At 48.1% G+C, this 23724-nt stretch overlaps 2 protein-coding genes across 2 annotated transcripts in view; one reads left to right on the forward strand and one right to left on the reverse strand.

Annotated features, from left to right (window-relative positions):
* On the forward strand, positions 1–19384 carry si:ch211-117c9.5 (sodium- and chloride-dependent creatine transporter 1). Its single transcript, XM_047039492.1, has 14 exons — positions 1–570; positions 1980–2255; positions 4799–4930; positions 5014–5362; positions 5479–5611; positions 7484–7618; positions 8186–8289; positions 12242–12366; positions 13704–13816; positions 14271–14411; positions 14873–14975; positions 15271–15371; positions 15465–15635; positions 15845–19384. Exons 1-14 carry the CDS (start codon positions 540–542, stop codon positions 15974–15976), a joined length of 2046 nt encoding a protein of 681 aa, XP_046895448.1. The 5' UTR covers positions 1–539; the 3' UTR covers positions 15977–19384.
* LOC124480321 (solute carrier family 26 member 6-like) overlaps positions 18213–23724 on the reverse strand; it is a 10964-nt gene continuing 5452 nt past the window's right edge. The window contains exons 8-19 of the mRNA XM_047039490.1: positions 23037–23184; positions 22097–22210; positions 21922–21999; positions 21684–21779; positions 21437–21543; positions 21274–21343; positions 21051–21143; positions 20860–20970; positions 20495–20782; positions 20041–20095; positions 19601–19755; positions 18213–19484 (exon numbers count right to left, since the gene is read on the reverse strand). Coding sequence (XP_046895446.1) covers positions 19458–19484; positions 19601–19755; positions 20041–20095; positions 20495–20782; positions 20860–20970; positions 21051–21143; positions 21274–21343; positions 21437–21543; positions 21684–21779; positions 21922–21999; positions 22097–22210; positions 23037–23184 — 1342 coding nt within the window. The 3' untranslated portion in view covers positions 18213–19457. The remainder of the gene's footprint in view (positions 19485–19600; positions 19756–20040; positions 20096–20494; positions 20783–20859; positions 20971–21050; positions 21144–21273; positions 21344–21436; positions 21544–21683; positions 21780–21921; positions 22000–22096; positions 22211–23036; positions 23185–23724) is intronic.

The raw sequence follows: 23724 nt of genomic DNA on the forward strand, positions 1-23724 counted from the left end.
AGAGCGTTGCTGGCAGCGGATAGAAGGACCAAACCAGGCGCGGTTCGCATTCTCCGTCAGAGCCCCGCCAGCGAAGGACAGTACAGCTATCTACCCAGCAAACGACTTCATGTATGTTCTAGGGCATTTATTTGACTGAAATATACATAGGACGACCTACACCCCTCGGCTTACTGTTATTTTCATTTAACTGTCATCCATGAGATTCTTCAGGCTTACCTTCAAGTGCTTCGTCGACTGCTTTTGAATTTCCCCTCCTCAACGTCTGACTGCGACGCTTTGTAAATATTCAATTTCATAGGGTTTCGAACTCGCTGTCTTAAAACACACTTTGGGATTTCAAGACCAGAAGACGGCAACAAAAGGACTGTACTTGCCCTTCTCTATCTCAGACGCACTGAGTACTCTTGCTATCTAGTTTAACGTTACCACTCCAACGTTAGCGAGTTAGCCACCACCATTTGGTTTGACCAATACAGCTACCTAGCCCGCAATTTCTTGATCTGATAAATCATCATTGTGGTGCTAGCTTGTCAAATATGTCTCCCGAAGTGGAAGACAACAGTCCAGGTGAGTACCATTAATTGATGACGTGTTTATGAAATCATCTGTATTTATTTAACTAAAGATTGGAATTTGAATGTATGCATATTGTTGTTGTTTATGTTATCAATCTGTAATCAAACCAAGTGATTTATCGATATGGAATTATTCATTAGGTTTTGGGTTACTAATGAGTATGAGAGAATGAGACCAAACCAGGGGGAATTAGCCTAGTTACTAAACTATGGCCATTTGAACGAGTCTGAATGTCTCTCAAAGCACTCGAGTCAGTCATGTTTGCCAACTGCAAATCTGCAACAAGCATGATAACAAAGTGGATTTCTGTAGCTCCAAAGTGGATTCAGTCATCCAATTTGAAATAAAGGATGCTTACCTAATGTCTTGGAGAGGATATAGCTACAGTTCATGCTATCCTCCAATAAAATCTATTTATGTAGTCTAGCACCAAGGTATGCCAAAAGAAATATCACCAACCACTTAAGTTTTTTGCCAAACCGAGAAGCATAGCTTTGTGCATCTGCATTAAAACGTGCCTTAAAGTTGCCTTGTGGAAACTTCAGATCCAAATACTGGCTTTAGGACTGATTTGTTTGGTCTCATCATACGGCTTTGTCAATGTTACATTAGCATCACGCTGCCTAAAATGCATCAATTTAAGTTACATTTTGTTGTAAATATACCGTTGTGTTTTGTAGGCCTACTAGGTATAACCTGCTCAGCAAACAAACCCCATTGTATTTGATAGACGGATGGAATGCAATGCTATACTGTTTTACGTGGGTGTATCCTGATAAGAGCGGAACAATTAACTGATACAATTGTGAAATCTGAGATGAAAGCTTTGCGTTAGATAGTAGGCCTAGATAAGCAAATCATTTTGGCTTAAGTTGGTGTATTCCAGCTGCAAACAACTTAACTTTTGGAGGAGATTCTAGCCTTAATATTTCTCTCAAGAATTTCACTCAAGGTCTTGTGCAATAATTGGCTACATTTGTCATTTGGTGCAATGACACCGTTTACAGTAAATCTGTTTAAACACTGTCCTTAAGTGAACTCAGAGTGCACACACACTTCCCCCTGACCAAGCTAGTGTGGCCCAAGAAACTGTCTGGTCTCTTTGTTGAAATGTTGAAAGAAAGTCGGTGGAATTTCCGCCATTGGTGTGTGTACGCTTGTGTTCTGATCAAAGAGTAACTCTTGAAGTAGTGTATTCCCATTCTACAACCTCTCTTTCTGTTCCATCCTTCTTTTCTCCCCATTACACCCCGCCCTCTTTCCCTGTCTCTCTTTCCCTCGACCTCACCCAATGTCACTGTTCTTCCTCTCTGTCTGAATCGGCCTCCTTCCACCTCAATTCTCTCAACCCTTCTTCCACCCTACTCCCCCCCTCTCCCCCCCCCCTCCCCTCCCTCTAGGGGACATCCTTCTCTCCCAGGACGAGGTCGGGATTCCGGTAGAAGAGGAGAGCGGCGGGGTGGCTCGCCCCCTGGTGCCTGTTCCTGGGGCGGGGGAAGGGGGCGAAGAAGGAGGGGGTGGCCCTTCCCAGGCCCTCAGCCAGGCCACAGCAGTGCCTGTGGTGGAGAGAGAGACCTGGACCAGACAGATGGACTTCATCATGTCCTGCGTGGGCTTTGCCGTTGGGCTGGGCAACGTGTGGCGCTTCCCTTACCTCTGCTACAAGAATGGAGGAGGTGAGCTCAATGTATTATTACTGTCTTGATACGAGAGCTTGAACGATGCAACACCGGTACCCACAAGGGTCTACAGACCTTGGCACATTGCACATATAGCCGATCTATTCAGCCACTCACACCCACAAATGATTCCCAGTTACCTACTTGTACAGGTTCCAACACCCACAGATATGCAGACACGGTGACGCTTAGACACAGTCACATTGGAAAGTCAACTTTATTGCACTCCAAAGAGGAAACATGCAAAGAAGGCAGTTGGGCTGTTCCAGGCCGGTTGAGGTGACTGCAAGTTCATAAAGGAGTGGCAGGAGAAGAAAAGGGGGGGCGGGGAGAAAGAGAGAGAGAGAGAGAGGAGTGTGGAGACTTTAAGGGCTAATAGAGGAGGAAGACAAAGCAGGCTTGCATGGCTGTGTGCACGTAGCTCTCGCCCTGCCTCTCCCATGGAGTCACTCGAGCACAGTTTACGTCTGCTGTCCCTCCCCTGATAAACCCATGCCGTGAACTCCCCCACTGGATGTGTGTGTGTGTGTGTGTTTGCTGCCTACTCCCCGCCTTTCTCTCACTTGTTCCCCTCCCTCTCTCCTCTCTCTCTCTCTCTCTCTCTCTCTCTCTCTCTCTCTCTCTCTCTCTCTCTCTTTATCTCCCTCCCTCTCTCTCCCTCTCTCTTTATCTCTCTCTCTCTCTCTTTATCTCTCTCCCTCCCTCCCTCCCTCAATCTCTCCCTCCCTTTCTCTCGGGCCAGAGAGGGCCACCTTTGGCCTCCATTTCTTATCTCTGTCCCTTCCTAAATCTCCTCTTAGATAGGAAGCGTTGGAATAAAAGTGAGCTTGTTAGCGTGTATAGACTCCCTCCCTCCCCTCTCTCTGTCTGTCTTGTGACCCATGTCTCTGATACCCACCTTCTCGTATCGTGTAACAAAAGCCTGCCTCACACAGTCACCCCCCCCCCCCCCCCCACCCCCCCGTGCTCCTGCCCTTGCACCCCGCACACAAAGGTGCTCTCTCCCCTCCTCAGATGGAATATGAATACACTGTTACAATGAGCGTCCTGTGCCCCGTCCCTTCCCCTCTGTGTCAGCAGTGCCACTGCGACGCCACGTTTCGTGTCCTTGACCAACCCAGGGGACGTCTCGTTACGCGACAGCGGAATCAGATAAGAGTGGGCACTCGCAGGCTTTCCGGCCTTTTTACTCACGCAAACAGGGCTGGAGACAAATGGAAGAGGCCAACAGTGAGATAGCTAGGTTACTACGGAGATGGAGGAAATTCATTTCGGAAAAATGGCTTTATAGTGTCGGCTGGCCACTGAGAGGTGATTTTGAGAGAGGTGATTTGTGGAAGGGATATAGAATGCTTTGCGCAGTGCTCAATTTTGGCAGATTTGCCACATATTTCTCACCATCCTCTCTCAAATCCACTCTCTGTAGTGGATCTCTTTCTATTTCACTAGGCCGCAAGTCAGTCTCTCTGACACACGTATACACACACAAATGCTTCCTTATAAGGCTACAGCTATCTGCTCTCCTCAGTGAATGAGCGAGGGAGAGTAAAATAAAGAGGGAGGGGGGGGGGGGTACAGTGCACAAGAGAATGAGTATGACACAATTACCTGAGCAGGGTACAGTAGCCAGACAGGTGATCTACAGATGGATTTTCTTTCTTTATTATCCCTGTTTTATAAGCCCTCGCTCCATCTCTTCCATGTGACCATTCTCCCCCCCCCCGTCGTCGTCGTCTGAACAGCTCTCTCTCTCTGTGTGTGTGTGTCATACTCATGTGACTCTTTCAGCTGACTCCTCCCCATACTGTCTGGCCCTTGCTCTGTTATATTGGTATCACCCACGGTTACGTCAGTTCTTTACTGAAGTAACATGCTTTGTGTGTTCCTCTAGGATTGTTTATGTAATGATCTTCCCTTTTGGTTTGGCCTGTCTTTTTCTCAACTGGGCCTCTGTGTAAAGAAGGCAGAGCAAGCCAACAATAATGACCACAGCCTGACCACTAATTTGCTTGCTGTACAACAGTCCAGGTTATCTTTCATAAGACTCACAGCCCTACCAGCAGTAGCTTATTCCCTTGTCCTATATTATTTCCCCCCCGATATTATTTCTATCCTTCAATCACTCTCTTACTGTATCTCTTACTGTGTCTCTTTACCACTCTCCGACTTTATCACTCTCTCTCTTTCTCGCATGCCTAGCTGCGATTGTCAAATGAAATGATTGCGAAATCTTTGTCTATGGCCATGTCGTTCCACTCCTACATATCTTCCTGTCTCTCTCTCTCATACCCACATGCTGTTTCTCAGCTTCCTCTCTCCTCGTCTCTTTGCCATTCATCTCCCCCGTCCTCACTGTTTCTCATTCCCTCTGCACCCTTTTCCTCACTGACACCTCAACATCATCTTGAAAGAGCCTAATCTGTCTACTCTACTCCTGCTTGTGGCAAAATAAAAAGCATATCTGCAACATCACAGTCCAAAACGTAGTTATAATGTAGCTGTGACTGGTGTGTGATGTGGTGCTGTGCTGTATGTTGTAGGCGTGTTCCTGATCCCCTACATGTTGATTGTGTTCATCGGAGGTATTCCTGTCTTCTTCCTGGAGATCGCCCTGGGACAGTTTATGAAGCAGGGAGGGGTCTCTGCCTGGAACATCGCCCCCCTCTTTAAAGGTAGGGTGTGCGTGCGTGCGTGTGTGTTTGTGTGTGCTTGCGTGTTAATAGTTGTTCATCCCTGCTCCTCTATTATTTCCCAGGTCTGGGCCTAGCCTCAATGGTTATTGTGTTCTTCTGTAACACGTACTACATCATGATCCTGGTGTGGGGTCTCTACTTCCTCCTCCACTCCTTCGCCGACCCGTTACCCTGGGCAACCTGTGGACATGCCTGGAACACCCCCAACTGCACGCTGGACTTCCGCCGCGCGTGCCACAACCACAGCGCCTCGCCCGCCGCTGCTGTCTCCTCCACTGCTGACCCCTCCATCCCCGCCTCGCTCCTCTCCTCCTCCTCCTCCCAGCCCAAACCTTCCGTAGCCGTGCTCATGTTCAACGGCAGCTGCGTGGAGCCGGAGGGCATGCGATCTCCAGTCATCGAGTTCTGGGAGTGAGTAGTCCTCTTTTGAAACCCGCGCGCCGTCTCTTTCGCGCACCATTCGGTGGACTTAACCCCGTGTCGTGTCGCCCCTGTGTTTGTTCCCCCCCACATGTCCCGCGGTCAAGGCGCAAGGTGCTGCGTCTGTCTGGTGGCCTGGACGAGCCGGGAGACATCAGCTACCAGATGGTGCTGTGTCTCATAGCCACCTGGGTCATTGTCTACTTCTGCATATGGAAGGGCGTCAAGTCTACAGGCAAGGTCAGACAGTGTGTGTGTGTGTGCGCGTGTGAGTGAATGTCGATGGGGTACTTTTTGTTAGAGAGGGGGTGTAACCGGAGCGCAGCCAGGTCTGTGTTAGGGTCCCAGTGACCGTGTCAGAGTTACAGTGTCATCTGCCCCTCGTGGTCGCTCCTGTATAGGTTGACTCACCGCGCCGCCTGCCTCCGACCTTGATCCCGACCTCGTCTTCACACTTTGACCTTTGACCCCAAAGAGGCTTTAGAGTGGAAGATCAGCCTGTCTAGACTGAAACACACACACACTGTCATCCATAACTCCCAACACTTGGGTTTCCACAGGTCTTGGAGATCTTTGAAAGCTTATGAAAATATAACAACGATAACAAGAAGGCCATAACTGATTGCAATATATGCGTATAATACATGCAGCAAAATATGGCGTCAAAGCTATTGCCAAGCATTGTCTGGAAGAAAATGTGCCAAGAGAGTGTGCCAAACAAGGCCTTGACTTTGATTGCACTGGTGACTGAAATTCAATTCCTTCAACATTGTTAAGGGAGCAGTTGATGTGAGAAATGGCACTGTAAACTTTTGTCTTTGTGGGTTCTCAGTGCCTGGTTGTGTCTATGTGTGGGCGTTTGTGAAATTGGTCCGTTGAACTTCTGTAACAAGCTTTCAGCCAGAGTCCCCGTGCATACGTGTACAAAGTGTCAATCGGCTTAGCTTCAGGAGAGAACGTAGGCCTACCTGTGTGTGTGTGTTTTTGTTTCCATTCTTGCGCATGCATTCCTGTATGGTGTTTAGACTTTGTGTACGTCCGTTATGAACAGTTGACTCATATACATACTGTATATATGCACACAGCCATACAAATGATTCAAATGAGACTCAACATAAGGTTACATCAACTACCATGTTGCTACATAATAATACCTATGGTAACAACTTTGTAGTTATTATCTGAGGAACTGTGGAGTTAAAGAAAGAGAGGAGAGGTGTGGAGCGTCAGAGTCTAGTGTTGGGGGTCAAAAAGTTCAAAAATCAAAAAGTTGAGAACTGTTTAGTGACACTGAGATAATCAACCAATCAAAGGACCCCATATGGAACACGTGATGTACACATTCTGGCTGTCTTTAATCGTCCCAGTGCTATGTAATATATTGTGTATGATTACCGAGATTGAACCAAAAACTGGTAGCTGGCTAGTGCCGTCTTAGCCATCACTCCTTTGTCTAGCCGTTATTAGCCAATTACTAGCCATTATTGTAAAACAGACAATGCAACGAGGAAGCTAGCCGGCTGTACGGAGCTTCCATTGGTCTTGTTTTGGTGACACAGCCTTCAACTTCCCCTTGTAAGATCCACCTACTCCCACGTACTGTGCCTTGTTACACTTTAGTCATCTATACGCGCTATTTAGCCTACCATTGAAGTACATAGCCATTTCTATGTAACCCTTTTTTTATTGCTCTGTAGTTAATGTTAATGTAACCTTAATGTAATGTAATGCCAAATGCATATAATATAAAGAAAGCTCTCATGGTCCTTTTGAGTTTTGTGCCTCTAATCCGATTAGTAACTTTCTCTGTTTGTGCTTGAGCTGGAAGGGGCTTTTCTCTCTGTGGCCCCCTGAGATCCAGCCGCATACCTAGTCGGCCTACGCTCTGTTCTAGCCTGTTGTTGCCACGGTGAGGTGGCCCGGCACAACACTGGCCAGCAGGGGGGCGCATGAATCAGCGGAACTTATCTAGGACCTTTTTCCACTGAAGTTTCACAAGCATTTTACTTTTTGTATGCATGACAGATGAGTGGTGTTGTATGCTCCAGCTCTATAGTGGTGTAGGTTGATGGTTTGTACCCGACGCTGACGTCCCTGTCCCTCCACCCTCAGGTGGTGTACTTCACGGCCCTGTTCCCCTACCTGGTGCTGGTGGTGCTGCTGGCCCACGGTGTCACTCTGCCCGGGGCTCTGGACGGCATCGTGTACTACCTGAAACCCAACTGGTCCAAACTGTGGGAGGCTCAGGTACGGGGGGGGGCAGGGGACACCCGTCGCATGAAGAATCTGGAGACCGCAGATCCGATTGGTCGAAAACCAAAACGAAACGTTAGATTAGGCCCCAACCATGTAGGAATTCCCCCCTTTCACCTTGTTACATTTGCATTTATGCATTTAGCAGACGCTTTTATCCAAAGCGACTTCCAAGATAAAGCTTTACAAAAGAGCATAGGTCACTGATCATAACAACGAGGTAGTCCCAAGTTGTTCATAGCAAGGAATCACAAACACAATGCCATTCGTCAGGAAGACCCTCTGAAATGATAAACATAGATTAACATGGCGTCATGGCGCAGTCGTGTACTGTGCACAGGTTTTGTCAAGGTTACTGAACGGAGTTAGCATAGAATGGCAAATATCTTCCTCAAGGACTACAGTAATCAGTAGCCTACTCTGATCCATCCTAGGCACCCTTACAGGGAAGATCGTCTAGCCATGCCTGAGAATCTCACCTCATCCATTGTGAACAGTAGATCAGTTGTCAGTTAGTGCACGTGCTTGCTTGCTTATAGTGCCACTGTCTGTTGGTCACAGGTGTGGATCGATGCAGGAACTCAGATCTTCTTCTCTTATGCCATCGGACTGGGGGCTCTGACCGCACTGGGCAGCTACAACCGCTTCCACAACAACTGCTACCAGTGAGTATGGCAACACAATGAGCACAAAACGTCACACTGTGGCTGGATGACTTGGTCCCTCTCGAGCACTCGAACCTGCCATATAAATCATCAAGGTTTTGTACAAAAGAAAAGGGATTGGTTGATGCAGGAGTTTAAAGGGCTGTTGGGGCTACGTCAATTATCAGTAAGAGTCAGCTAAAGTCTGTTGTCATGTCACTGTCCAAGACTTTGTTGATGTAAGCATTCTGCAACTTTGGTTTCAACCAAAAACTCCCCATCGTTTTCCCCCCATAGGGAATTAGAAACCTGCATCTGCTTAGAAGCCATGAACCTAGTTTCAGTTCATGTCCGATTCTTGGGAATTTGATTCTGACTGCTGTAGTAATCAGTAACCCGTCGTAGGAGTACAGTAAGTGTGCACAAGTGTGTAGATGACAGGTGTGTATGCGCGGGGGCCAGTAAAACCTCGAGGCTCTATCTCACCGGAGCAAAGGGAGGGAGACTCACAGCTGCTGGCTGTTCAGGGTCAGCACAGATACCAACTCATTAGCTTTTGAAGGCATGAACACCCTGTAGATGTTGGTCCTCCCCCCCCTCCCGCCCACACACCCCAACTGAATGGTATCAAATACCAAGCATGCAGCTTGTCAGTAGTGTGTGTTGGTCCGGAGGACCCAGACGTTCTGTAGCTTCTATTGGTGCCTGGTGAATGCAGCACATGATGTGAAGAAGGTTCTGCGATTAGGAGGATACAATTCAATGTCATTTATGCTTGGCCTATTATTGTCTCTTTTAGAGTATAAAAGAAAGAAAACAAATTAATAACTGGTCCAACTTCTGTAGACAGATCTGACTTGGTTAAGACAGCAGCTAGGATGTCTGATGCCTAACGAGCAGAAGGGAGGTCTTGCTCCCTAAAATGGCCACTTTACGAGATGACGAGCATCAAACTTGGATTTCATTAGATCTCAGGACTTGATGTTGAGCTTTTACAGGAATTTATGGAATGTCCATATTAGGAGTAGCATCAAGAATATCCCCTCGCTGGTTTCTTCCCCCTGACCTAAATAGGAAGTTTGAACCCTCTAACAGAGTCTCTCCGTTGAGAGGGATGTCCGACCATATTCCTGGACAGCTACGCTCCTCTCGCTGTTTTGCTCCGACTTAAAAAAAAAAAAAAGAAATAGCTGAGCCAAAACGCAGAGTGCGGTCAGTAACAACTGCAATAACCTGAGTAGGAGGGAAAGCCTACAAGAGGGCAGATCTCCAGGAACACGTTGACCATCCCCAGGTTTTGATTGGTCGCCAGTTCACCCGCTCTCGCCACCATGACTCACGCTCTCTACACAATATGTAGTCCTGCGACCACCAGAACAAACAATCAAGGATTCAGCCAACTCTGTACTAACCCCTTATGCTAACCAGATGTACGTCAACACGCTGGATCACTTGTTCAGCTTTAGGTGCCTCTATGTCATCTAGAGGAACCAGCTGAACTCTGAGTTCAGTCTTCAGTAGTCGGGGCCTGCCAAGTAGTCATGAGTTGGAAGGCATTTGCTGGGTTAAAGTGTCGCTACAGTACATTTGATTCCTGATTGTGGTTTTCCCCTTCATTCTTGTTCTTTTTTTTTTTAACCACATCCACTTCCCTCTTGTTGCCTGACCTGCTTCTGATCCAAATGAAGAAAAGAACAGTTGTGTGTGTACCGTGTGCACACGCTCCTTGTTAAGCCCTCCGAGGATTGGGGCTTGTATCTGGGGCATTTCGCATTGCAGTAATACAAGTGTGGAAGCTTGTCCAAGTTAGGATGGAGCGTGGAGATGTAGAGCATAGTGTGTGTGTGTGTGTGTGTGTGGGGGGGGGGGGGGGGGGTAGGCACAAGTCAGTCCCAGAAGGAGGAACGCATTAAGGGCTTTCCTAAACTCGAGTGAGTGATACAGAGAGACAGAGACCGGGAGACAATGTATTGAGTTCAAACTAGTGCAACTGTCCTCTTAGAAACAGTGTTTGTTTTGGTTACAAGAGTAACCAGCCCCGGCTCACATTTACAGATGTTTCTATCCAGAGCGACGTCCAAACAGTGTCGTCAGCACTGCAGCAGATAATCACAGAGATGTACGCAGTTCCATCAGTGTTACAGTGGGAGGTGCCAAGGAACGGCCTCTCTCTTTTACCACACAGAGTGCAACATCAGTAAACCCCCACCATAAGGCGGTAGCAGCCACGTATCTCAAGTACAACACTGTATGCATCTGCATGTGCAGGCTGTATCTCAGACAAGACTAAATACAGGCGGGCAATTTCAAAGACACCACAAGAAGCAACATATAAATCGCTCAAGGGGCCCTTAGATCAAATAATGACTCCATGTAGAGTTACAGGTTGTGTATGGGTATATTGGTAGTGTAAGGCAGTGTGTAGAGTTGCAGGTTGTGTATGGGTATATTGGTAGTGTAAGGCAGTGTGTAGAGTTGCAGGTTGTGTATGGGTATATTGGTAGTGTAAGGCAGTGTGTAGAGTTACAGGTTGTGTATGGGTATATTGGTAGTGTAAGGCAGTGTGTAGAGTAACAGGTTGTGTATGGGTATATTGGTAGTGTAAGGCAGTGTGTAGAGTTACAGGTTGTGTATGGGTATATTGGTAGTGTAAGGCAGTGTGTAGAGTTACAGGTTGTGTATGGGTATATTGGTAGTGTAAGGCAGTGTGTAGAGTTACAGGTTGTGTATGGGTATATTGGTAGTGTAAGGCAGTGTGTAGAGTTACAGGTTGTGTATGGGTATATTGGTAGTGTAAGGCAGTGTGTAGAGTTACAGGTTGTGTATGGGTGTTCACATAAATACCACCTTAGGCCATGTTCACACTTGACTTCTTTTTTTAGAAAAAAGCGCTGCCTTCGCTTTTGAAATGCAACCCTATGGGAAAAGGAAAAAGGTGGCCGCCTTTAAAAAAAAAAATCGTCCACCTTTTAAAAACTTCTAAAAAAGCACTGAGCCCGACGCCTTTTTGAGTTCAGTTTTCTTAACTTTTAAGAAAATCGCTGGGTGACGTCAAGCGCCTTTCTGACAGCTGACCAATCAGGAGAGTAGGTACGCTTGTATCTTCCTTAGTAACCTTCTACCTTAGTTACCAGGCTATGGCTCCTCGAAGGCTAAAGCAAGTAATTGCATTTTATTCGCCATAGTAGCAAGCTATCAATAAGCAGGTCTAACCAACGGAAAATAACGGAAAATAATGTATTGCTAGAATGTATGATTCCCGTTCAGGTTACAGAATTCTCGTGCTGAAAGAGCTCAAAAGGAGCTCAAAAGGCACTGAAGGCAAGTGTGAACACTGCCTTACAGTAACAGGCTCCATCTTTGTCTGAATCCAAGCACTTCCACTCCCCATGTGATCTATTTTGAGAAGCAGTCATAGTATCTCCAGACCCCGACCTTGATGGTGAGCCTCAGGCGAGTTAGCAGGAATGCAACCCAGTCAACATGCAGCCTCAGCAGAACCTGAGATCTCGGGCTTCCATCTCTGTGCCCACACTCTATCGCCTCGCTTTTCTTATCCAATCGTCTCTCTCCTGGTCACACGTTATCACAGAAGCCTTCCGGAAATCCAGGAAGTAATTGACAGCAGCTCTGTCCCTTGACCATCCCAGTATGCGACTGACGCTCCGCCTACGGCAGATGTGCCGCGTTCCTGTTTCTCTGGAGCTCCGGTGTTCACACGCTGATCAGCTCCCCCTTGCCTTAAACGAACACTTCCCGAGCTACTCTCGCTGCATTAGTCCGACACACATCGGAATCGATCAGACCATCTATCTACCTGTCCCTCCTCCCTGTCCCTCGCCCGCTCCCTTGATCTCGCTCTCCTCTCTCGGAGCCCTTCTATTTATGCCTCCACCACTTGAAACAAATCTCTCATGTCCTCTTATTTATTTTGACTTTCATAGTAAAGTGCTTCCTCTCTGTCTCTCTGTAGGGATGCATTTGTGCTGGCCTTCATCAACAGTGGAACCAGCTTCTTTGCAGGCTTCGTGGTGTTCTCAGTGCTGGGCTTCATGGCAGCAGAGCAGGGGGTGGACATCAGTAAGGTAGCTGAGAGTGGTAAGAACTGCCCCTTCCCTCAAACTCCTCTCACCTCCACCACCTCCACCCCTCCCTGACTCTCCCTGACTCTCTGTGACTCTCCGTGACTCTCCCTGACTCTCTGTGACTCCCTCCCTCTCCCTGACCCTCCCTGCCTCTCCCTGACCCTCCCTGACCCTCCCTGCCTCTCCGTGACCCTCCCTGCCTCTCCCTGACCCTCCCTGACCCTCCCTGCCTCTCCCTGACCCTCCCTGACCCTCCCTGTCTCTCCCTGCCTCTCCCTGACCCTCACTGCCTCTCCCTGCCTCTCCCTGACCCTCCCTGACCCTCCCTGCCTCTCCCTGACCCTCCCTGACCCTCCCTGCCTCTCCCTAACCCTCACTGCCTCTCCCTGCCTCTCCCTGACCCTCTCTACCTCTCCCTGCCTCTCCCTGGACCCTCTCTACCTCTCCCTGCCTCTCCCTGGACCCTCCCTGCCTCTCCCTGCCTCTCCCTGACCCTCCCTGCCTCTCCCTGACCCTCCCTGACCCTCCCTGCCTCTCCCTGACCCTCTCTACCTCTCCCTGCCTCTCCCTGGACCCTCTCTACCTCTCCCTGCCTCTCCCTGGACCCTCCCTGCCTCTCCCTGACCCTCTCTACCTCTCCCTGCCTCTCCCTGACCCTCCCTGACCCTCCCTGCCACTCCCTGACCCTCTCTACCTCTCCCTGCCTCTCCCTGGACCCTCTCTACCTCTCCCTGCCTCTCCCTGACCCTCTCTACCTCTCCCTGCCTCTCCCTGGACCCTCTCTACCTCTCCCTGCCTCTCCCTGGACCCTCCCTGCCTCTCCCTGCCTCTCCCTGACCCTCCCTGCCTCTCCCTGCCTCTCCCTGACCCTCTCTACCTCTCCCTGCCTCTCCCTGGACCCTCCCTGCCTCTCCCTGCCTCTCCCTGACCCTCTCTACCTCTCCCTGCCTCTACCTGACCCTCCCTGACCCTCCCTGCCTCTCCCTGACCCTCTCTACCTCTCCCTGCCTCTCCCTGGACCCTCTCTACCTCTCCCTGCCTCTCCCTGACCCTCCCTGCCTCTCCCTGGACCCTCTCTACCTCTCCCTGCCTCTCCCTGACCCTCTCTACCTCTCCCTGCCTCTCCCTGACCCTCCCTGCCTCTCCCTGGACCCTCTCTACCTCTCCCTGCCTCTCCCTGACCCTCCCTGCCTCTCCCTGGACCCTCTCTACCTCTCCCTGCCTCTCCCTGACCCTCCCTGCCTCTCCCTGGACCCTCTCTACCTCTCCCTGCCTCTCCCTGCCTCTCCCTGGACCCTCCCTGCCTCTCCCTGCCTCTCCCTGTGCTGATTTTCTTCTGTGTGCTCTCAGGTCCGGGCCTGGCCTTCATAGCTTACCCTAAGGCTGTGACTCTGATGCCTCTCGCTCCACTCTGGGCAGCACTGTTCTTCTTCATGCTGCTGGTGCTGGGCCTAGACAGCCAGGTAAGACACACACACACACATACACACACACACACACCAAAACATATTCACGCATACCTCACACACACAACCACAGTGGATTTGATAGTGGCCTCCTGCCATGCATCTGACTGTTGTACTGGATGTGTGTGTGTCGAGCGCCGGGCCTTGTCCTCACTGCCTGCAGCCATTGTTCCTGACTCCTGGGCTTCGGTCAATGAGCCTCTCTGTCCGCCTCACAGAGACCGAGTTGTTCAGTGTCCACTCCATTCATCCCCTCCTTCTCTATTTCCTCCCAATCTCTCTGACTCACTCTATCCTTTCTTGTCCTTCCCCAATGACTGTTAGAAAGGCACGTGATCCTCTTGTTTACCCCCCCCCCCCCTGTTATACTATACTAAAGTATGTAATTGGCCAGATTTAAATATCTGTTTCAACTGCAAACTAAGGTTTCCTCTTCACCCCTCCTCCCCAGTTTGTTGGCGTGGAGGGCTTGATAACAGGGATTATGGACATGCTGCCACCCAGATCTAAACTGGGCGCTCTGCGCCGCGAAGTCGTCGTGGCGATATGTTGCACTACCTGCTTCTTCATTGACCTCTCCATGGTAACGGAGGTAAGCGCCCGAACAGGTGGACAGGAGGAGTGATGAAGACACCAGTTAGAAAGTGATAGGGGAGGGATGAAGACACCCGTTAGAAAGTGATAGGGGAGGGATGAAGACACCAGTTAGAAAGTGATAGGGGATGGATGAAGACACCGGTTAGAAAGTGATAGGGGATGGATGAAGACACCAGTTAGAAAGTGGTAAGGGATGGATGAAGACACCAGTTAGAAAGTGATAGGGGATGGATGAAGACAGGCAGAGGAGTGAGTGTGTGGATGGATGGCCAGAGAAGGAAGTGAGAATTTTTCTACGTCGAGTGATGTTTTTGATTTGTGAGAATATTGGTATCACAGCACAGCTGACCCAAGCCCACATCTCTCTCTCTCAATCTCTCACTCTCTCTCTCTCTCTCTCTCTCTCTCTCTCTCTCTCTCTCTCTCTCTCTCTCTCTCTCTCTCTCTCTCTCTAAGGGAGGGATGTATGTGTTCCAGCTGTTTGACTACTACTCTGCCAGTGGGATCACTCTCCTATGGCAGGCCTTCTGGGAGTGCGTGGTGGTGGCCTGGGTCTATGGTGAGAGACAACGAGCCCCCTCAGCACCTGACACCCTGGCACGCAGGCTTGATCCAGTCAGGCCTGCCCCGCTCTCTCAGTGACTCCCACATCAACTTGGCCATCGTGTTACACCCCTCTCTCTCTCTCTCTCTCTCTCTCTCTCTCTCTCTCTCTCTCTCTCTCTCTCTCTCTCTCTCTCTCTCTCTCTTTCTCTCTCTCTGTCTCTCTCTCTCTGTCTCTCTCTCTCTGTCTCTGTCTTGCTCTCCCCCCCACCTGTCCCTCGACCTATCCAATGCTCTCCGCTCCACGACAGGTGCTGATCGTTTCATGGACGACGTGGCCCGAATGATTGGATATCGGCCCCTGCCCTACATGAAACTGTGCTGGTCCTACATCACTCCCCTCGTGTGTGTGGTGAGTCACGCGTCCGCATGAGTTGTCTTGTATGGCCATGTTCCCAGGATCTCCCTATCGCTGCTTAGCCCGCGTGTCTGTGTGTGTGTGTAGGGAGTGTTCCTGTTCCATGTGGTGAACTACAAGCCCCTGACCTACAACTCGGTGTATGTGTACCCCTGGTGGGGAGAGGCGCTGGGCTGGCTGCTGGCCCTGTCCTCCATGCTCTGCATCCCCGTCACCGTCCTCTTCAAGCTGCTGCGCTGCCCAGGCACCCTCCGAGAGGTCAGTCCCCGCGTCCGCCTGCCTCTCTCTCTCGCCGCGCGTCCCGCCGGACGCAGCCCACGTGTCCGCCGAGCGGGAACGGAGGAACGCCGCGCCGCCGTTGTTTTGTCGGTTCGAGCCGGTTCACGTGATTGGTCTGGTTCACATTGACATAACCGCACTACCCCCCCTCTCTCCCTCTCTGTCTCTCTCTCTTTTTGTGTTTGTAGCGTTGGCAGCACCTGACTACCCCTGTGTGGGGCCGACACCATCTGGAGTACCTGTCTCCCGAATCTGAAGCCAAGTTGTTGCCCCCTGCTGGACAGAGCAAGAACACCATGGCTTTTGAGAGCGTCATATGATCTCACTCCCCCCCCCCCCCCAAGCATCACGAACACACAGCTGAATCCCAAACACACGCATACACACACAACTGTTCAAAAGTTTGGGGCCACTTTGAAAATGTCCTTGTTTTCCATGAAAACACAAAATAACATGACTTTGAATTCAGAATCCAGCTATTGGAATGCGAAACGTAGTCATTGACGAGGTTAGTAATAATGATTTTTGGAAATTGAAATAATAATTGTGTCCTTCGAACTTTGCTTTCAAAGAATCTGCAGCCATTACAGTCTTGCAGACCTTTGGCACTCGACCTGTCCTTTGTGAGAGAATTCACCCCATGCTTCCTGAAGCACCTCCCACAAGAAGGATTGGTTTGATTGGCTTACGTAACATGCAAGGAGTCAAGCTGCTCCCACAACAGCAACAGGGTTGAGATCCTGTGACTCTGCTGGCCACTCCATTACAGACAAAACCAGCGGACTTTTTCTTCTCGAAATCGTTCTTGTATTGTCTGAACCTTCGGGTCTTTGGCCTGTTGTAGGGGGAGAAAGTGGCTCCAATCAGATGCTGTCCACACAGCATTGTATGTTGGTGTTGCAGTGATAGCTATCATTCCTCAAGATCCCTTTCACTCTCCACTTCACCGCTATCAGACCATCACATTGCCTCCATGCTTGGACAGATGGTGTCAAGCCCTCCAGTCCATTTTCACTTGGTCTGCGGATCACAAATGCTCTTTGTGAAACGCCTCAAACTTCGATTTGTCTCTCCATAACACTTCTTCCGCAATCTTCCTCTATCTAGTGTCTGTCATCTTTTGTCCATCTTAATCTTTTCCTTGTTACTGGCCAGTCGGCAATATGGTTTTTTCTCTGCCTGGCAGGCCAGAACTCCAGAGTCTCCTCATCGCTGTTGACAGTGAGATCTACGGCTTCTTCGCATGGAATAACCTTCATTTCAGAATCACAATGGACTGACGAGTTTCAGACGAGTTTCAGAAGAAAGCTCTTTGTTTCTGGTCATTTGGAGCAAAATCAATTTCACTCAGATCCACAATTGCGGATGCTCCAGATGTTCAACTGGTATGAAGGCCAGATGTATTTCTTCTTTAATCAGCGCAGCCGTTTTCTGTTTGGTTTTTGGAGGGTTTTCTACTGATTAATTAACCTATTAAAAGGAACTTGGACGAGCCAACTCCATGTGCCAGATTGGAATACAGGCCTCTGTATGTGTTAATATGTAGATATCCCTTCAAATGAGCAGTTTCAAGCTACAATTAATAACACTAACAACATACACATTGTATTTCCGATCAATTTGCTATTTTCAAGGACAGAAAATGTGCATTTCCTTTGAAAACAAGGATATTTCCATGTGACCCCTAACGTTTTGAAGTGTAACATTGGCTTGGCTTGACCAAGGAGGTGATGGGAGCAGTTGAAGGAGGAAATGAAAGTCACACACACGCACATGTACACAGACACGCAGACAGACAAGCCCCTGACCTCTGGACTGGAGATGGGGACAAGAGCCTCAGACCTACTGTCAGTATCAGCTTACGTCCCCCCTGCTTTCTCTTTCAACTCTACCTCTCGCTTCTCTGGCCTTGGCTATCCTTTCTGTGTCAGCACGCTCTGTCTTGTCTTGTGAATGTGATGTGGTGTGGAGTATGGCTGCAATTGTCTTGTCCTCTGATCTTCTTCTGTGTCTCTCTGACCAAACTTGACTGCATCTGTTCCAAGCCAGCAACCTCCTGATGCTGAATGAGCGTAACTGATCAGACCGTGATAAACACTGAATTCATCTGAATGACGGGCAGTCTTTACTGTCGAGTGTGTGTGCGTGCGTGCGTGCGTGGGGACATGCATGTGTTGCGGATGTGTGTGTGAGTGTGCAGGTGTGAGCGTAGTTGTAGTGCGCGTGTGTTGTGAGCCAGGAAGAGATCCTACTGTATTGTGTTCCGTGTCTCAACATGGACTGTCCTTCATTGCATTGTACAAAGCCAACTGAACTTCCATCGAATGCAACAACAAAAAAACGACCGCTCCACCACTTCCAGATGTATTTGAAGTAACCTAAGTGTCCTGTTGATGTCGTTGAGCCTGTAAATCAGTGTTAATATTGGGCGGATGACGAGTTGATTCAGAGGGAGAGGGATCTAGTGGTGGAGGGCAACAGAAGGAGAAGACGATCTGATCTCGGAGGGATCATTGGTACCAAGGAGTGAAGCAATAAAAGACCATGGGACATTGGTACATATCAAGTTTTTTTATTTGACTCAAACCCCACCGATTTAACTCCCAATCCACAGAATATATTGAAAGACAGTCGACTTACATAACTCATTCAGCGGTGAATGCGCATACAGTGACGCATGTTTGTAACAACAGATAACTGACTAGATAATAGGGGTGGGGGAAAAAATCGAATGATCAAATCGATATTTCGCATTTGAATCAAGATTGAGTCTTCCAGCGATTCCTATCGATTCACAAATGTCAAAAATGTGCAGTTTACGAAACTGCAAGAAAAATAATACATTTCAAGGTTTTGATGCATTGGGATTTTTTTTCTTCAACAGGTAACTGCCTATCACAGTCAGATAGAAACAAGTAACACTAAACAGCAAACTGGAATCAAATGTAAGAATATATTGAAGTGAAATTTGATTAAAAAATAGTGAATCAAAAAAATCATGAAATCAAAAAAAAAATCGAATCGTGACCCCAAGAATCGATTTGAATCGAATTGTGAGGTACCAAAGGATTCCCACCCCTATTAGATAACTAAACATATTGTTATGCTCAAGAGAATTATTGGAAAGTAATCTTCATGGGAAACTGACTAGGTCGTCTATAGAAAATATGTTAATTTGTTCTTTACATAAAGATTAAAATGCATCTGTCAAAAGGTTGTTACACACAAAAATAAATCTTCATCAATAGGCTGAATAACAATGAAAAACATCTTTTGCAAATGCCTTCCATAAACAGTCCCAGTTTTGTCCTCACAGTCAACCTCTCACTCCCGCTCTACACTTCCTCTCTGGCTTTAAATACAGATTTCTAGTCGTCTAGTGCTACATTGTCCCTTGCTATAAATACTGATTTCTAGTCGTCTAGTGCTACATTCTCCCTGGCTATAAATACTGATTTCTAGTCGTCTAGTGCTACATTGTCCCTTGCTATAAATACAGATTTCTAGTCGTCTAGTGCTACATTCTCTCTTGTGCTTCCCCTCCCTCCCTCTCTCTCTATTTCACACATACACAGGAGGAGGACTGCAGATACTTTTGTAATACCTCATTATTACCTCATCATAAAAAGACAGTTTCTAAAGCAATCTGTTTATCTCTATGGCAACTGACCACAGTGTCATAGTGGTGCATGTTCCTTACAAGAGGGGGGGGGGGGGGGGGGGGGGGGTCTGAGAGGACAACCAATGGGAAGCAGGAAACCAGCAACATGAGGAAGGTGGAGGAAAGCTGACCCCTATTGGTCACATCTTGGTCCCATTAATCATATCCTAGACAAATGGGGATCATTTAGAAACTCGTGAGTGTCACTAATTTGAAAAACCTTTATTGGTCCACATGTACATGTATAACAATAAACAATTACTGCTTGTGTGTGTATACTTACTGGTGGACACTCGTGGTTCTCGTAGAGGTGCAAGGCTGCCCCCCCCCTCAGTCTGAGGCTGTGTAACACGGCGTCGTGAATGGTGGGGAAGAGGAGACTCTTGGGGAGGGACTCAGAAAACAAGCCTGCAGTTTCCAACTGCTCCACTACGCACACTGACAACATTAGGAAACAAGGTTAGCACATACACACACATCAATGAATTTTAAAGGTGTAAATGAAGTACGTAATATGTATAGGTTACGTTTTAAAGCCTGAAGTGTTAATTACATGTGTGTAGCTGAAAAAGGTTTGGAACAGCGCTGGTCTCTGTACAAAAAGGTGCTATCTAGGCCAGGAGAGACATGACCTTGACCCAGTTTACTGTTTTAGTTAGTGACTCTGGCTCTACCTTTCAGAATGAGTCAAAGATTTTCTGCTATTGTGGGATGATGTCTCACCTTGGCAACCTGCTATATTCATGTCAATGCCAAGCTCTCCAACGTCCCTGAATATCTATTGGAAGAAGAAAAAGGAGATGGAAAAAAAGATTTTATCATGTTTGCTTTTTGGCTACTTTTTCCTCTCTCTTCTAATTGCCTTACTTGATTTCATCACGATTCTAAATTTACAACCCATTCCAAGCATGCAGAATCTTCGTATGCCTTCAGCGCAACAAAATCTATGAATGTGACAACACAATGTTGCCTAAGAACAAAAACCAACCAAAATGGTCTCAAATATGTTTTGGGCCTACCCTCTCTCTTACTTGCTCTTTCCCTTTATATCTCTTTTTCTATTTGTCACATGCTCTTTGTCAAACCATTCAGATTACATATTCACCTCCCTTCTCAAGGATGTGACTCGTACTTAATGCCTCTCAACCAACCACACACACACAACCACCCCACATACGTTTTTCAGTGTCTTCACTGTGACAGTGTCTGCAAAGTTGGATGTGGAGAAGTCCAGTATGATGGTGTGTATGTCCAGTCTCTGCCAATCCTCTCCATCTCCCTCTACTGCAGGGATGGTCGTCTTGTTCATGTCCACGGTGGTCCCAGTGTCATTGCTGTCTCCACTGAAAGCCCAGTTGTCCTGCCCGTTGAAGGGTACCCCAATAATGGACAGGGGTATTCCGTTCCCCTGGTCTGTTTGCATGTCGTCAGGCTGGTCTTTGCTACTGGACTTGTCCTTCAAGCCCTTTAAAAGAACAAAGGGAGGTTTTACACAGACACAGATCCTCTGTAACGGTGTTCAGTGTCGTGCGTGGGCCTCACCAGTTTCTTGGCCATTTTCTTTTGTTTCTTTTCCTCTTTCTTTTTCTCACGCTCCATCACTGCTTCCTGCTGCCTCTTCATGGTCAGCATCTTCTTGACGTCAATCCCGCTCTGTAATACAAGACGACACAGTCTGCTGTCAGAGGACGCCAGAAAGAGTAAGTTAATGAAAGGAGTCATTTTGCACACACCTTCTCTTCCAGGGCTGTCTTGTAGAATTCTTCATTAGCATAGTAGAGGGCGGTGGATGATTGGAAGATGGTGATGCCTGGTATCTTTTTAGCCTGCAGGAATAAACGGGAGATTGGCTATGGATCATTCTAAATATTGACACATTGATTCCTTTTCCCGGTGTAATGGTATAAACTTGACAGTGACAAGATAGGGGTCCGTGTGTGTGTGTGTCTCTCTCACTTCCTCATAGGTGTCCATGTCCAGGTACAGCTCTGTCCCGGGGACGTGTCCCAGGACAGAGTACCTCGGCCTGGGAGAACAGAAAGAAGGAGAAAACACTGAGTACTGGAGCAGATACAACAGCACTGTGTTGACACACAGAAGGTGGCTGGTCCAGACTCACATTTGGCTCCTGAAGATGACAGTGAGCAGGGCAAAGACAATGGATGCGAGCAGGCCCAAATCCAGGTTTAATAGAATGGTGCACACCAGGGTTACCACCCACACCATCTATGGGAGCAGCACACAGAGAGTCTATTAGTTGTTCATTAATCAGTGGCTTAAGGATGTCCTGGTGTATAATATTTCTATCTAGTCCTTCAATGTAGACTTTCTACAGGTGTAAGTAGCCTGTAATGACTGCGTCTTACCAGATCAATCTTGTTACGTCTCCACAGAAGTGGAATGTCTCCGAATTGCTCAAACATGTGCTTTAGGTTTACAAACACAATGACGGAAAGGACAGCCTATTGGACAGAGGACACACAGACAGGTTATAGTGTAAGGTGAGACAGCATTTGTGTGTTGTAGGCACTAATAGGAGGAGAGCAAATGTGTGCGGGGGGGGGGGGGGGGGGGTCACAGGGTGTAGGGGTGCTTGAGAGTTACCTTGGGCAGTTTCTCAAACAGTGAGCCTATTTTCAAAATGATAATCAGCAAAAAAGCGCACGAGAATATCCCAGCAACCTGTCAAAACCAAGCGACACGTTAGCCAAGAATCTGTGCGAGGCCTCATCGACGGATTGTTTGCAAATGTGGCCGCGTCTCCAAGTGTGTGTCTTGCCTGTGTCTTTCCTCCGGTGGTCTCCTGGACCAGACTGCGGGCCATGGAGCAGGAGATGGGGTAGCACTGGAAGAACCCCCCAACTGAGTTACTGAGACCCAGAGACAGCAGCTCCTACGGAGGGCAGGAGGAGAGGGGAGGTGAACGCTGCACTTGTGGAACCGCACGACAGCACGTGAGGTATGGCAAGAGAGGAAGGCCCATTCAAAGATTTAATTCACCCAAACATGGTTTGTAATCATTTTAGTAGGATTTCTTTTTTTTTTATTCTTAATGGCAACATGTTCTAATACTCTGCAAGTGTTTTTTTAATATTCAGGACATGTTACAGTAAGTAGTCAAACATGATGTTGTGACTAAACATGAACACAGAGAGGTTACCAACTATGTCAACAGCTACATTATGTGATCAGCGGTCAACACCTTTCATGGAGGAACAAAGCTTTTCCACAGTCCTTTCACACTGACTTTCTTTCCTCCCTGTTTCTTTCCATTCGAGCACATACTCTGTCAGGGAGAGAGTCTGTGTGTGGGTTTAGAAGTGAGCGAGTGTTACTGAAGAGAGAGCAAGTCAGTCTGGAGTAGTAGGATGTCACCCCACAGTGACAGTGTGACTAAGTGTGATGGTACATGCTAAACACGGTCTGACATAATGGCTGGATGAGGCTGGCCGTGCTGGACCAGTACCCAAGTTACTATGCAGCAATCACAGTTAGTCATGGTACTGTACAACTCTGCAGATGTACAGTATTTGTGTGTCTTCTGTGTATGTGAGTGCAAACGTCCATGCAGGCATGTGTATACCGAAATTGTGACTGCTCTGGCTCATTCATTTCTTCCTACTACCTCTCTCTCTCTACCTCTCTCTCTCCACCTGTCTTTCTCTCTCTCTAAAGTGTGTGCATGCACCTATGTGACAGTGTTTGCGTTGAAGACTCACCTGGTTACTGTCTACCTTGTACCCATGTTTGACGCCAAATGTTTTGCCCAAGGAAATGACAACGGCGTAGCCCACAACAGCTATGGCAAACGCATCGCCTATCAAGTCTGGGAAGAGAGTCAAATCAGGGACCACAGGGGCATTCATCCTGGTGGGGGAAAAGAGGGAAAGGAGAACATGGATGGGAGAAAGGGGGAATTGGGAGACGGGAGAGATGGGCGGGGTAGGGGGGTCCAGGAGAATATACGTTACGTGGGTGAAAGGTAGATCAGGACGGTCATGACTATGACCTCATCAGTGTCACTTCTTGACTCGTTGCGTTTACACATATACACATCACAGCAACGTGCTGTTAAATGACATCATGATAACAATGATACAGAACAAGTATGCATGCACTGACAAGCCTCTTATAGTTCCTTTTCATCTGTTGTTTTACACCAGGTGGTGGCTTTAGTGGTCGAAAGACCTACAGTATACAGACACACACTAGAACACACACACACACAGAGTACACCTCTTCCTAGTCTGATCTGTTTCCATCTTTCTCCAGAATGAAGAGTTCCTGTGCGCTCCTACTGTCTAGTTCCTTAAAGATCATTCTGACTCAGGCCTCTGTGTTCAGCACAGTAAGCAGGATAAGGCCAGAACCTGATACTGTATCAATCAGTTTGGATCCACTGAACAC

The sequence above is a fragment of the Hypomesus transpacificus genome, chromosome 18 (assembly GCF_021917145.1).
Source record: "Hypomesus transpacificus isolate Combined female chromosome 18, fHypTra1, whole genome shotgun sequence".
Lineage (NCBI taxonomy): Eukaryota > Metazoa > Chordata > Actinopteri > Osmeriformes > Osmeridae > Hypomesus > Hypomesus transpacificus.